Here is a 14,677-nt window from a genome sequence, read left to right as displayed (position 1 = left end):
GTATGTAATATATCAGTATGTAACATATCAGTATGTAACATATCAGTATGTAATATATCAGTATGTAACATATCAGTATGTAACATATCAGTATGTAATATATCAGTATGTAACATATCAGTATGTAATATATCAGTATGTAACATATCAGTATGTAATATATCAGTATGTAATATATCAGTATGTAACATATCAGTATGTAACATATCAGTATGTAACATATCAGTATGTAACATATCAGTATGTAATATATCAGTATGTAATATATCAGTATGTAATATATCAGTATGTAATATATCAGTATGTAATATATCAGTATGTAATATATCAGTATGTAATATATCAGTATGTAATATATCAGTATGTAATATATCAGTATGTAATATATCAGTATGTAATATATCAGTATGTAATATATCAGTATGTAATATATCAGTATGTAACATATCAGTATGTAATATATCAGTATGTAATATATCAGTATGTAACATATCAGTATGTAATATATCAGTATGTAATATATCAGTATGTAACATATCAGTATGTAATATATCAGTATGTAATATATCAGTATGTAATATATCAGTATGTAACATATCAGTATGTAATATATCAGTATGTAATATATCAGTATGTAACATATCAGTATATATATCAGTGTGTAACATATCAGTATGTAATATATCAGTATGTAATATATCAGTATGTAACATATCAGTATGTAACATATCAGTATGTAATATATCAGTATGTAATATATCAGTATGTAACATATCAGTATGTAACATATCAGTATGTAATATATCAGTATGTAACATATCAGTATGTAATATATCAGTGTGTAACATATCAGTATGTAACATATCAGTATGTAATATATCAGTATGTAACATATCAGTATGTAATATATCAGTATGTAATATATCAGTATGTAACATATCAGTATGTAATATATCAGTAACATATCAGTAACATATCAGTATGTAATATATCAGTATGTAATATATCAGTATGTAACATATCAGTATGTAATATATCAGTATGTAATATATCAGTATGTAATATATCAGTATGTAACATATCAGGGGTAACATATCAGTATGTAATATATCAGTAACATATCAGTATGTAACATATCAGTATGTAATATATCAGTATGTAATATATCAGTATGTAACATATCAGTATGTAACATATCAGTATGTAACATATCAGTATGTAATATATCAGTATGTAACATATCAGTATGTAATATATCAGTATGTAATATATCAGTATGTAATATATCAGTATGTAATATATCAGTATGTAATATATCAGTATGTAATATATCAGTATGTAATATATCAGTATGTAAAATATCAGTATGTAATATATCAGTATGTAACATATCAGTATGTAACATATCAGTATGTAATATATCAGTATGTAATATATCAGGGGGTAACATATCAGTATGTAATATATCAGTATGTAATATATCAGTATGTAACATATCAGTATGTAATATATCAGTATGTAATATATCAGTATGTAACATATCAGTATGTAATATATCAGTATGTAACATATCAGTATGTAACATATCAGTATGTAATATATCAGTATGTAACATATCAGTATGTAATATATCAGTATGTAATATATCAGTATGTAACATATCAGTATGTAACATATCAGTATGTAATATATCAGTATGTAATATATCAGTATGTAACATATCAGTATGTAATATATCAGTGTGTAATATATCAGTATGTAACATATCAGTATGTAACATATCAGTATGTAATATATCAGTATGTAATATATCAGTATGTAACATATCAGTATGTAATATATCAGTATGTAACATATCAGTATGTAACATATCAGTATGTAATATATCAGTATGTAACATATCAGGGGGTAACATATCAGTATGTAATATATCAGTATGTAACATATCAGTATGTAATCAGTGTGTAACATATCAGTATGTAATATATCATGTAACATATCAGTATGTAATATATCAGTATGTAATATATCAGTATGTAACATATCAGTATGTAACATATCAGTATGTAATATATCAGTATGTAATATATCAGTATAATAACATATCAGTATGTAATATATCAGTATGTAATATATCAGTATGTAACATATCAGTATGTAACATATCAGTATGTAATATATCAGTATGTAACATATCAGTATGTAATATATCAGTATGTAACATATATCAGTATGTAACATATCAGTATGTAATATATCAGTATGTAATATATCAGTATGTAACATATCAGTATGTAACATATCAGTATGTAACATATCAGTATGTAATATATCAGTATGTAACATATCAGTATGTAATATATCAGTATGTAATATATCAGTATGTAATATATCAGTATGTAACATATCAGTATGTAACATATCAGTATGTAACATATCAGTATGTAATATATCAGTATGTAACATATCAGTATGTAACATATCAGTATGTAACATATCAGTATGTAATATATCAGTATGTAATATATCAGTATGTAACATATCAGTATGTAATATATCAGTATGTAATATATCAGTATGTAACATATCAGTATGTAACATATCAGTGTGTAACATATCAGTATGTAACATATCAGTATGTAATATATCAGTATGTAACATATCAGTATGTAATATATCAGTATGTGTAATATATCAGTATGTAACATATCAGTATGTAATATATCAGTATATCAGTAACATATCAGTATGTAATATATCAGTATGTAACATATCAGTATGTAACATATCAGTATGTAATATATCAGTATGTAACATATCAGTATATCAGTAACATATCAGTATGTAATATATCAGGGGTAACATATCAGTATGTAACATATCAGTATGTAACATATCATATGTAATATATCAGTATGTAATATATCAGTATGTAACATATCAGTATGTAATATATCAGTATGTAACATATCAGTATGTAACATATCAGTATGTAATATATCAGTATGTAATATATCAGTATGTAACATATCAGTATGTAATATATCAGTATGTAACATATCAGTATGTAATATATCAGTATGTAACATATCAGTATGTAACATATCAGTATGTAATATATCAGTATGTAATATATCAGTATGTAACATATCAGTATGTAATATATCAGTATGTAACATATCAGTATGTAATATATCAGTGTGTAATATATCAGTATGTAACATATCAGTATGTAACATATCAGTATGTAACATATCAGTATGTAATATATCAGTATGTAATATATCAGTATGTAACATATCAGTATGTAATATATCAGTATGTAATATATCAGTATGTAACATATCAGTATGTAATATATCAGTGCGGTAACATATCAGTATGTAACATATCAGTATGTAATATATCAGTATGTAACATATCAGTATGTAATATATCAGTATGTAACATATCAGTATGTAACATATCAGTATGTAATATATCAGTATGTAACATATCAGTATGTAACATATCAGTATGTAACATATCAGTATGTAATATATCAGTGTGTAACATATCAGTATGTAATATATCAGTATGTAATATATCAGTATGTAACATATCAGTATGTAAGCATATCAGTATGTAACATATCAGTATGTAACATATCAGTATGTAATATATCAGTATGTAATATATCAGTATGTAACATATCAGTATGTAATATATCAGTATGTAATATATCAGTATGTAATATATCAGTATGTAATATATCAGTATGTAACATATCAGTATGTAACATATCAGTATGTAATATATCAGTGTGTAACATATCAGTATGTAACATATCAGTATGTAATATATCAGTATGTAACATATCAGTATGTAACATATCAGTATGTAATATATCAGTATGTAATATATCAGTATGTAATATATCAGTATGTAATATATCAGTATGTAACATATCAGTATGTAATATATCAGTATGTAATATATCAGTATGTAATATATCAGTATGTAACATATCAGTATGTAACATATCAGTATGTAATATATCAGTATGTAATATATCAGTATGTAATATATCAGTATGTAATATATCAGTATGTAATATATCAGTATGTAATATATCAGTATGTAACATATCAGTATGTAACATATCAGGGGGTAACATATCAGTATGTAATATATCAGGGGGGTAACATATCAGTATGTAACATATCAGTATGTAATATATCAGTGTGTAACATATCAGTATGTAATATATCAGTATGTAACATATCAGTATGTAATATATCAGTGGGGTAACATATCAGTATGTAACATATCAGTATGTAATATATCAGTATGTAACATATCAGTATGTAATATATCAGTATGTAACATATCAGTATGTAACATATCAGTATGTAATATATCAGTATGTAATATATCAGTATGTAACATATCAGTATGTAACATATCAGTATGTAATATATCAGTATGTAACATATCAGTATGTAATATATCAGTATGTAACATATCAGTATGTAACATATCAGTATGTAACATATCAGTATGTAATATATCAGTATGTAACATATCAGTATGTAACATATCAGTATGTAATATATCAGTATGTAATATATCAGTATGTAATATATCAGTATATAATATATCAGGGGGTAACATATCAGTATGTAATATATCAGTATGTAATATATCAGTATGTAACATATCAGTATGTAACATATCAGTATGTAACATATCAGTATGTAACATATCAGTATGTAATATATCAGTATGTAATATATCAGTATGTAACATATCAGTATGTAATATATCAGTGTGTAACATATCAGTATGTAACATATCAGTATGTAACATATCAGTATGTAACATATCAGTATGTAACATATCAGTATGTAATATATCAGGGGGGTAACATATCAGTATGTAATATATCAGTATGTAATATATCAGTATGTAACATATCAGTATGTAATATATCAGTGTGTAACATATCAGTATGTAACATATCAGTATGTAATATATCAGTATGTAACATATCAGTATGTAACATATCAGTATGTAATATATCAGTATGTAACATATCAGGGGGGTAACATATCAGTATGTAATATATCAGGGGGGTAACATATCAGTATGTAACATACCAGTATGTAACATATCAGTATGTAATATATCAGTATGTAATATATCAGTATGTAACATATCAGTATGTAATATATCAGTATGTAACATATCAGTATGTAACATATCAGTATGTAACATATCAGGGGGGTAACATATCAGTATGTAACATACCAGTATGTAACATATCAGTATGTAATATATCAGTATGTAACATATCAGTATGTAACATATCAGTATGTAACATATCAGTATGTAACATATCAGTATGTAACATATCAGTATGTAACATATCAGTATGTAACATATCAGTATGTAATATATCAGTGTGTAACATATCAGTATGTAACATATCAGTATGTAATATATCAGTATGTAATATATCAGTGTGTAACATATCAGTATGTAACATATCAGTATGTAATATATCAGTATGTAATATATCAGGGGGTAACATATCAGTATGTAACATATCAGTATGTAATATATCAGTATGTAACATATCAGTATGTAACATATCAGTATGTAACATATCAGTATGTAACATATCAGTATGTAATATATCAGTGTGTAACATATCAGTATGTAACATATCAGTATGTAATATATCAGTATGTAATATATCAGTGTGTAACATATCAGTATGTAACATATCAGTATGTAACATATCAGTATGTAATATATCAGTATGTAATATATCAGTATGTAACATATCAGTATGTAATATATCAGTATGTAACATATCAGTATGTAACATATCAGTATGTAATATATCAGTATGTAATATATCAGTATGTAATATATCAGTATGTAACATATCAGTATGTAACATATCAGTATGTAATATATCAGTATGTAATATATCAGTATGTAACATATCAGTATGTAACATATCAGTATGTAACATATCAGTATGTAACATATCAGTATGTAATATATCAGTATGTAACATATCAGTATGTAACATATCAGTGTGTAACATATCAGTATGTAACATATCAGTATGTAACATATCAGTATGTAATATATCAGTGTGTAACATATCAGTATGTAACATATCAGTATGTAACATATCAGTATGTAACATATCAGTATGTAACATATCAGTATGTAATATATCAGTATGTAACATATCAGGGGGTAACATATCAGTATGTAATATATCAGTATGTAACATATCAGGGGGGTAACATATCAGTATGTAATATATCAGGGGGGTAACATATCAGTATGTAACATATCAGTATGTAATATATCAGTATGTAATATATCAGTATGTAACATATCAGTATGTAATATATCAGGGGGGTAACATATCAGTATGTAACATATCAGTATGTAATATATCAGTATGTAATATATCAGTATGTAACATATCAGTATGTAATATATCAGTATGTAACATATCAGTATGTAATATATCAGTATGTAACATATCAGTATGTAACATATCAGTATGTAATATATCAGTATGTAATATATCAGTATGTAACATATCAGTATGTAATATATCAGTATTTAACATATCAGTATGTAACATATCAGTATGTAATATATCAGTATGTAACATATCAGTATGTAATATATCAGTATGTAATATATCAGTATGTAACATATCAGTATGTAACATATCAGTATGTAATATATCAGTATGTAATATATCAGTATGTAATATATCAGTATGTAACATATCAGTATGTAATATATCAGTGTGTAACATATCAGTATGTAACATATCAGTATGTAATATATCAGTATGTAACATATCAGTATGTAATATATCAGTATGTAACATATCAGTATGTAATATATCAGTGTGTAATATATCAGTATGTAACATATCAGTATGTAACATATCAGTATGTAACATATCAGTATGTAATATATCAGTGTGTAACATATCAGTATGTAATATATCAGTATGTAATATATCAGTATGTAACATATCAGTGTGTAACATATCAGTATGTAACATATCAGTATGTAACATATCAGTATGTAATATATCAGTGTGTAACATATCAGTATGTAACATATCAGTATGTAATATATCAGTATGTAATATATCAGTATGTAATATATCAGTATGTAACATATCAGTATGTAACATATCAGTATGTAATATATCAGTGTGTAACATATCAGTATGTAACATATCAGTATGTAATATATCAGTATGTAACATATCAGTATGTAACATATCAGTATGTAATATATCAGTATGTAATATATCAGTATGTAATATATCAGTATGTAATATATCAGTATGTAATATATCAGTATGTAATATATCAGTATGTAATATATCAGTATGTAATATATCAGTATGTAACATATCAGTATGTAACATATCAGTATGTAATATATCAGTATGTAATATATCAGTATGTAATATATCAGTATGTAATATATCAGTATGTAATATATCAGTATGTAACATATCAGTATGTAACATATCAGGGGGTAACATATCAGTATGTAATATATCAGGGGGGTAACATATCAGTATGTAACATATCAGTATGTAATATATCAGTGTGTAACATATCAGTATGTAATATATCAGTATGTAACATATCAGTATGTAATATATCAGTATGTAATATATCAGTATGTAACATATCAGTATGTAACATATCAGTATGTAATATATCAGTATGTAATATATCAGTACGTAACATATCAGTATGTAACATATCAGTATGTAATATATCAGTATGTAACATATCAGTATGTAATATATCAGTATGTAACATATCAGTATGTAACATATCAGTATGTAACATATCAGTATGTAATATATCAGTATGTAACATATCAGTATGTAACATATCAGTATGTAACATATCAGTATGTAATATATCAGTATGTAATATATCAGTATGTAATATATCAGTATATAATATATCAGGGGGTAACATATCAGTATGTAATATATCAGTATGTAATATATCAGTATGTAACATATCAGTATGTAACATATCAGTATGTAATATATCAGTATGTAATATATCAGTATGTAACATATCAGGGGGGTAACATATCAGTATGTAATATATCAGGGGGGTAACATATCAGTATGTAATATATCAGTATGTAACATGTCAGTATGTAACATATCAGTATGTAATATATCAGTGTGTAACATATCAGTATGTAATATATCAGTATGTAACATATCAGGGGGGTAACATATCAGTATGTAATATATCAGGGGGGTAACATATCAGTATGTAATATATCAGTATGTAACAGGGTTAGGGTTAGGTATGTAACATATCAGGGGGGTAATATATCAGTATGTAATATATCAGTATGTAACATGTCAGTATTGTTCTGTCTCCAGGCCTGACCCCTTCTGGCACTACCTCACAGACTTAATCAGAGAGTAAGTCTCACAACACACTCCCCCCCTTCTCTACAAGAGTCCCCCCCCTTCTCTACAAGAGTCCCATCCCCCCTTCTCTACAAGAGTCGCCCCCCTTCTCTACAAGAGTCCCCCCCCTTCTCTACAAGAGTCCCCCCCCTTCTCTACAAGAGTCCCCCCTTCTCTACAAGAGTCCCCCTTCTCTACAAGAGTCCCCCCTTCTCTACAAGAGTCCCCCCTTTCTCTACAAGAGTCCCCCCCTTCTCTACAAGAGTCCCCCTCTTCTCCACAAGAGTCCCCCCTTCTCTACAAGAGTCCCCCTTCTCTACAAGAGTCCCCCTTCTCCACAAGAGTCCCCCCTTCTCTACAAGAGTCCCCCTTCTCTACAAGAGTCCCCCCCCTTCTCTACAAGAGTCCCCCCCCTTCTCTACAAGAGTCCCATCCCCCTTCTCCACAAGAGTCCCCCCTTCTCCACAAGAGTCCCCCCTTCTCCACAAGAGTCCCCCCCCCTTCTCCACAAGAGTCCCCCCCCTTCTCTACAAGAGTCCCATCCCCCTTCTCCACAAGAGTCCCCCCTTCTCCACAAGAGTCCCCCCTTCTCCACAAGAGTCCCCCTTCTCTACAAGAGTCCCATCCCCCTTCTCCACAAGAGTCCCATCCCCCTTCTCCACAAGAGTCCCCCCTTCTCTACAAGAGTCCCATCCCCCTTCTCCACAAGAGTCCCCCTTCTCCACAAGAGTCCCCCTTCTCCACAAGAGTCCCCCCTTCTCCACAAGAGTCCCCCTTCTCCACAAGAGTCCCCCCTTCTCCACAAGAGTCCCCCTTCTCTACAAGAGTCCCCCCCCCTTCTCTACAAGAGTCCCCCCTTCTCTACAAGAGTCCCCCTTCTCTACAAGAGTCCCATCCCCCTTCTCTACAAGAGTCCCCCTTCTCCACAAGAGTCCCATCCCCCTTCTCCACAAGAGTCCCCCCTTCTCCACAAGAGTCCCATCCCCCTTCTCCACAAGAGTCCCCCCTTCTCTACAAGAGTCCCCCTTCTCTACAAGAGTCCCATCCCCCTTCTCTACAAGAGTCCCATCCCCCTTCTCCACAAGAGTCCCCCTTCTCCACAAGAGTCCCCCCTTCTCTACAAGAGTCCCATCCCCCTTCTCTACAAGAGTCCCCCCCCTTCTCTACAAGAGTCCCATCCCCCCTTCTCTACAAGAGTCCCATCCCCCTTCTCTACAAGAGTCCCATCCCCCTTCTCTACAAGAGTCCCCCCTTCTCCACAAGAGTCCCCCCTTCTCTACAAGAGTCCCCCTTCTCTACAAGAGTCCCATCCCCCTTCTCTACAAGAGTCCCATCCCCCTTCTCTACAAGAGTCCCTCCCCCTCTCTACAAGAGTCCCCCCTTCTCTACAAGAGTCCCCCTTCTCTACAAGAGTCCCACCCCCTTCTCTACAAGAGTCCCCCCCCTTCTCTACAAGAGTCCCCCCTTCTCTACAAGAGTCCCTCCTTCTCTACAAGAGTCCCCCCTTCTCTACAAGAGTCCCCCCCTTCTCTACAAGAGTCCCCCCTTCTCTACAAGAGTCCCCCCTTCTCTACAAGAGTCCCCCTTCTCTACAAGAGTCCCCCCTTCTCTACAAGAGTCCCCCCTTCTCTACAAGAGTCCCCCTTCTCTACAAGAGTCCCCCCTTCTCTACAAGAGTCCCCCCTTCTCTACAAGAGTCCCTCCCTTCTCTACAAGAGTCCCCCCCCTCTGCAAGAGTCCCCCTTCTCCGCAAGAGTCCCCCTTCTCTACAAGAGTCCCTCCCTTCTCCGCAAGAGTCCCCCTTCTCTACAAGAGTCCCTCCCTTCTCCGCAAGAGTCCCCCTTCTCCACAAGAGTCCCCCCTTCTCCGCAAGAGTCCCCCTTCTCCACAAGAGTCCCTCCCTTCTCCGCAAGAGTCCCCCTTCTCCACAAGAGTCCCCCCCTTCTCTACAAGAGTCCCCCCTTCTCTACAAGAGTCCCCCTTCTCTACAAGAGTCCCCCTTCTCTACAAGAGTCCCCCTTCTCTGCAAGAGTCCCTCCCTTCTCCGCAAGAGTCCCCCTTCTCTACAAGAGTCCCTCCCTTCTCCGCAAGAGTCCCCCTTCTCTACAAGAGTCCCTCCCTTCTCCGCAAGAGTCCCCCTTCTCCACAAGAGTCCCTCCCTTCTCCGCAAGAGTCCCCCTTCTCCACAAGAGTCCCCCCTTCTCTACAAGAGTCCACCCCTTCTCTACAAGAGTCCACCCCTTCTCTACAAGAGCCCCCCCTTCTCTACAAGAGTCCCCCCTTCTCTACAAGAGTCCCCCCCTTCTCTACAAGAGTCCCCCCTTCTCTACAAGAGTCCCCCCTTCTCTACAAGAGTCCCCCTTCTCTACAAGAGTCCCCCTTCTCTACAAGAGTCCCCCTTCTCTGCAAGAGTCCCCCTTCTCTGCAAGAGTCCCCCTTCTCTGCAAGAGTCCCCCTTCTCTGCAAGAGTCCCCCTTCTCTACAAGAGTCCCCCCTTCTCTGCAAGAGTCCCCCTTCTCCACAAGAGTCCCCCTTCTCTACAAGAGTCCCCCCCTTCTCTACAAGAGTCCCCCCTTCTCTACAAGAGTCCCCCCTTCTCTACAATAGCCCCCCTTCTCTACAAGAGCCCCCCTTCTCTACAAGAGTCCCCCCCTTCTCTACAAGAGTCCCCCTTCTCCGCAAGAGTCCCCCCTTCTCCACAAGAGTCCCCCTTCTCCACAAGAGTCCCCCCTTCTCCACAAGAGTCCCCCTTCTCCACAAGAGTCCCCCTTATCCACAAGAGTCCCCCCTTATCCACAAGAGTCCCCCTTCTCTACAAGAGTCCCCCCCCCTTCTCTACAAGAGTAGAAAACAGAGCAGTGTCTGTTGTGTTACTGACGGAGTGTGTGTCTGTCTCCAGGACTCTATCTGTGAGAGTAGAAAACAGAGCAGTGTCTGTTGTGTTACTGACGGAGTGTGTGTCTGTCTCCAGGACTCTATCTGTGAGAGTAGAAAACAGAGCAGTGTCTGTTGTGTTACTGACGGAGTGTGTGTCTGTCTCCAGGACTCTATCTGTGAGAGTAGAAAACAGAGCAGTGTCTGTTGTGTTACTGACGGAGTGTGTGTCTGTCTCCAGGACTCTATCTGTGAGAGTAGAAAACAGAGCAGTGTCTGTTGTGTTACTGACGGAGTGTGTGTCTGTCTCCAGGACTCTATCTGTGAGAGTAGAAAACAGAGCAGTGTCTGTTGTGTTACTGACGGAGTGTGTGTCTGTCTCCAGGACTCTATCTGTGAGAGTAGAAAACAGAGCAGTGTCTATTACTGACGGAGTGTGTGTCAGTCTCCAGGACTCTATCTGTGAGAGTAGAAAACAGAGCAGTGTCTGTTGTGTTACTGACGGAGTGTGTGTCTGTCTCCAGGACTCTATCTGTGAGAGTAGAAAACAGAGCAGTGTCTGTTGTGTTACTGACGGAGTGTGTGTCTGTCTCCAGGACTCTATCTGTGAGAGTAGAAAACAGAGCAGTGTCTGTTGTGTTACTGACGGAGTGTGTGTCTGTCTCCAGGACTCTATCTGTGAGAGTAGAAAACAGAGCAGTGTCTGTTGTGTTACTGACGGAGTGTGTGTCTGTCTCCAGGACTCTATCTGTGAGAGTAGAAAACAGAGCAGTGTCTATTACTGACGGAGTGTGTGTCTGTCTCCAGGACTCTATCTGTGAGAGTAGAAAACAGAGCAGTGTCTATTACTGACGGAGTGTGTGTCTGTCTCCAGGACTCTATCTGTGAGAGTAGAAAACAGAGCAGTGTCTATTACTGACGGAGTGTGTGTCTGTCTCCAGGACTCTATCTGTGAGAGTAGAAAACAGAGCAGTGTCTGTTGTGTTACTGACGGAGTGTGTGTCTGTCTCCAGGACTCTATCTGTAATCCCGGACTGCCGCAGACTGGACCTGGATCAGACTGGAGTGTGACTCAGACTGGACCTGGATCAGACTGGAGTGTGACTCAGACTGGACCTGGATCAGACTGGAGTGTGACTCAGACTGGACCTGGATCAGACTGGAGTGTGACTCAGACTGGACCTGGATCAGACTGGAGTGTGACTCAGACTGGACCTGGATCAGACTGGAGTGTGACTCAGACTGGACCTGGATCAGACTGGAGTGTGACTCAGACTGGACCTGGATCAGACTGGAGTGTGACTCAGACTGGACCTGGATCAGACTGGAGTGTGACTCAGACTGGACCTGGATCAGACTGGAGTGTGACTCAGACTGGACCTGGATCAGACTGGAGTGTGACTCAGACTGGACCTGGATCAGACTGGAGTGTGACTCAGACTGGACCTGGATCAGACTGGAGTGTGACTCAGACTGGACCTGGATCAGACTGGAGTGTGACTCAGACTGGACCTGGATCAGACTGGAGTGTGACTCAGACTGGACCTGGATCAGACTGGAGTGTGACTCAGACTGGACCTGGATCAGACTGGAGTGTGACTCAGACTGGACCTGGATCAGACTGGAGTGTGACTCAGACTGGACCTGGATCAGACTGGAGTGTGACTCAGACTGGACCTGGATCAGACTGGAGTGTGACTCAGACTGGACCTGGATCAGACTGGAGTGTGACTCAGACTGGACCTGGATCAGACTGGAGTGTGACTCAGACTGGACCTGGATCAGACTGGAGTGTGACTCAGACTGGACCTGGATCAGACTGGAGTGTGACTCAGACTGGACCTGGATCAGACTGGAGTGTGACTCAGACTGGACCTGGATCAGACTGGAGTGTGACTCAGACTGGACCTGGATCAGACTGGAGTGTGATTCAGACTGGACCTGGATCAGACTGGAGTGTGACTCAGACTGGACCTGGATCAGACTGGAGTGTGACTCAGACTGGACCTGGATCAGACTGGAGTGTGACTCAGACTGGACCTGGATCAGACTGGAGTGTGACTCAGACTGGACCTGGATCAGACTGGAGTGTGACTCAGACTGGACCTGGATCAGACTGGACCTGGATCAGACTGGACCTGGATCAGACTGGAGTGTGACTCAGACTGGACCTGGATCAGACTGGACCTGGATCAGACTGGACCTGGATCAGACTGGAGTGTGACTCAGACTGGACCTGGATCAGACTGGAGTGTGACTCAGACTGGACCTGGATCAGACTGGAGTGTGACTCAGACTGGACCTGGATCAGACTGGAGTGTGACTCAGACTGGACCTGGATCAGACTGGAGTGTGACTGACTGGACCTGGATCAGACTGGACTGGATCAGACTGGACCTGGATCAGACTGGAGTGTGACTCAGACTGGACCTGGATCAGACTGGACCTGGATCAGACTGGAGTGTGACTCAGACTGGACCTGGATCAGACTGGACCTGGATCAGACTGGACCTGGATCAGACTGGAGTGTGACTCAGACTGGACCTGGATCAGACTGGAGTGTGACTCAGACTGGACCTGGATCAGACTGGAGTGTGACTCAGACTGGACCTGGATCAGACTGGAGTGTGACTCAGACTGGACCTGGATCAGACTGGAGTGTGACTCAGACTGGACCTGGATCAGACTGGAGTGTGACTCAGACTGGACCTGGATCAGACTGGAGTGTGACTCAGACTGGACCTGGATCAGACTGGAGTGTGACTCAGACTGCGTGTGCGTGAACATCTCTCAACGAAGAAGAAGAATGATAATAATGTGTTTATCTGAATGTTAATAATTTGTGCCTTTTTTTTCTACAAATAAACAGATAATTTATTTATCCGTATTGTTGTTCCTGTGACACAAAAATAAATACTGATACCAAACTTCAGATTTTGACAGTGATGTTGAAACCACCGTGCCAAAATGTATGTATCGTCTGAAATTCGACAACCCCTGAGAAAAAAAGATTGATTTCATTCTAAAGTAATACATATCGATATGGACCTTACGATGTGGTATCCACCTTGACAAAAGTGTGTATTGTGTGAAAGTCCAAAACAACAGTGAATTTATTTTCAGTCAATACTGTCTTTTTGAAAGGTTTGCTGCCCCGTGTGAGGATCGAACTCACGACCTTCAGATTATGAGACTGACGCGCTACCTACTGCGCTAACGAGGCCTTCTTGCAAAAATATCCAAAATGAAGAAAAAAATATCGATTCCCGAACGTCAGATTTTTACAGTGATGTTGAAACCACCGTGCCAAAA

General features: G+C 36.7%; 2 protein-coding genes and 1 non-coding gene across 3 annotated transcripts in view; 1 reads left to right on the top strand and 2 right to left on the bottom strand.

Annotated features, from left to right (window-relative positions):
* Window positions 1-12,579, top strand: part of zgc:112980 (uncharacterized protein LOC503706 homolog) — a 37,939-nt gene extending 25,360 nt beyond the window's left edge. The window contains exons 12-13 of the mRNA XM_052515428.1: window positions 8,462-8,503; window positions 12,379-12,579. Coding sequence (XP_052371388.1) covers window positions 8,462-8,503; window positions 12,379-12,436 — 100 coding nt within the window. The 3' untranslated portion in view covers window positions 12,437-12,579. The remainder of the gene's footprint in view (window positions 1-8,461; window positions 8,504-12,378) is intronic.
* Window positions 12,438-14,677, bottom strand: part of LOC127928282 (uncharacterized) — a 35,875-nt gene continuing 33,635 nt past the window's right edge. The window contains exons 2-8 of the mRNA XM_052515442.1: window positions 13,877-14,570; window positions 13,812-13,844; window positions 13,569-13,700; window positions 13,504-13,536; window positions 13,307-13,471; window positions 12,515-13,273; window positions 12,438-12,458 (exon numbers count right to left, since the gene is read on the bottom strand). Coding sequence (XP_052371402.1) covers window positions 12,438-12,458; window positions 12,515-13,273; window positions 13,307-13,471; window positions 13,504-13,536; window positions 13,569-13,700; window positions 13,812-13,844; window positions 13,877-14,152 — 1,419 coding nt within the window. The 5' untranslated portion in view covers window positions 14,153-14,570. The remainder of the gene's footprint in view (window positions 12,459-12,514; window positions 13,274-13,306; window positions 13,472-13,503; window positions 13,537-13,568; window positions 13,701-13,811; window positions 13,845-13,876; window positions 14,571-14,677) is intronic.
* Window positions 14,516-14,588, bottom strand: trnam-cau (transfer RNA methionine (anticodon CAU)). The gene has a single exon. It is a non-coding gene; the product is annotated as a tRNA-Met (tRNA).

This window comes from Oncorhynchus keta, unplaced genomic scaffold (assembly GCF_023373465.1).
Source record: "Oncorhynchus keta strain PuntledgeMale-10-30-2019 unplaced genomic scaffold, Oket_V2 Un_scaffold_2576_pilon_pilon, whole genome shotgun sequence".
NCBI classification, from domain to species: Eukaryota; Metazoa; Chordata; class Actinopteri; order Salmoniformes; family Salmonidae; genus Oncorhynchus; species Oncorhynchus keta.
This window is presented reverse-complemented; position numbering and strand designations above follow the sequence as displayed.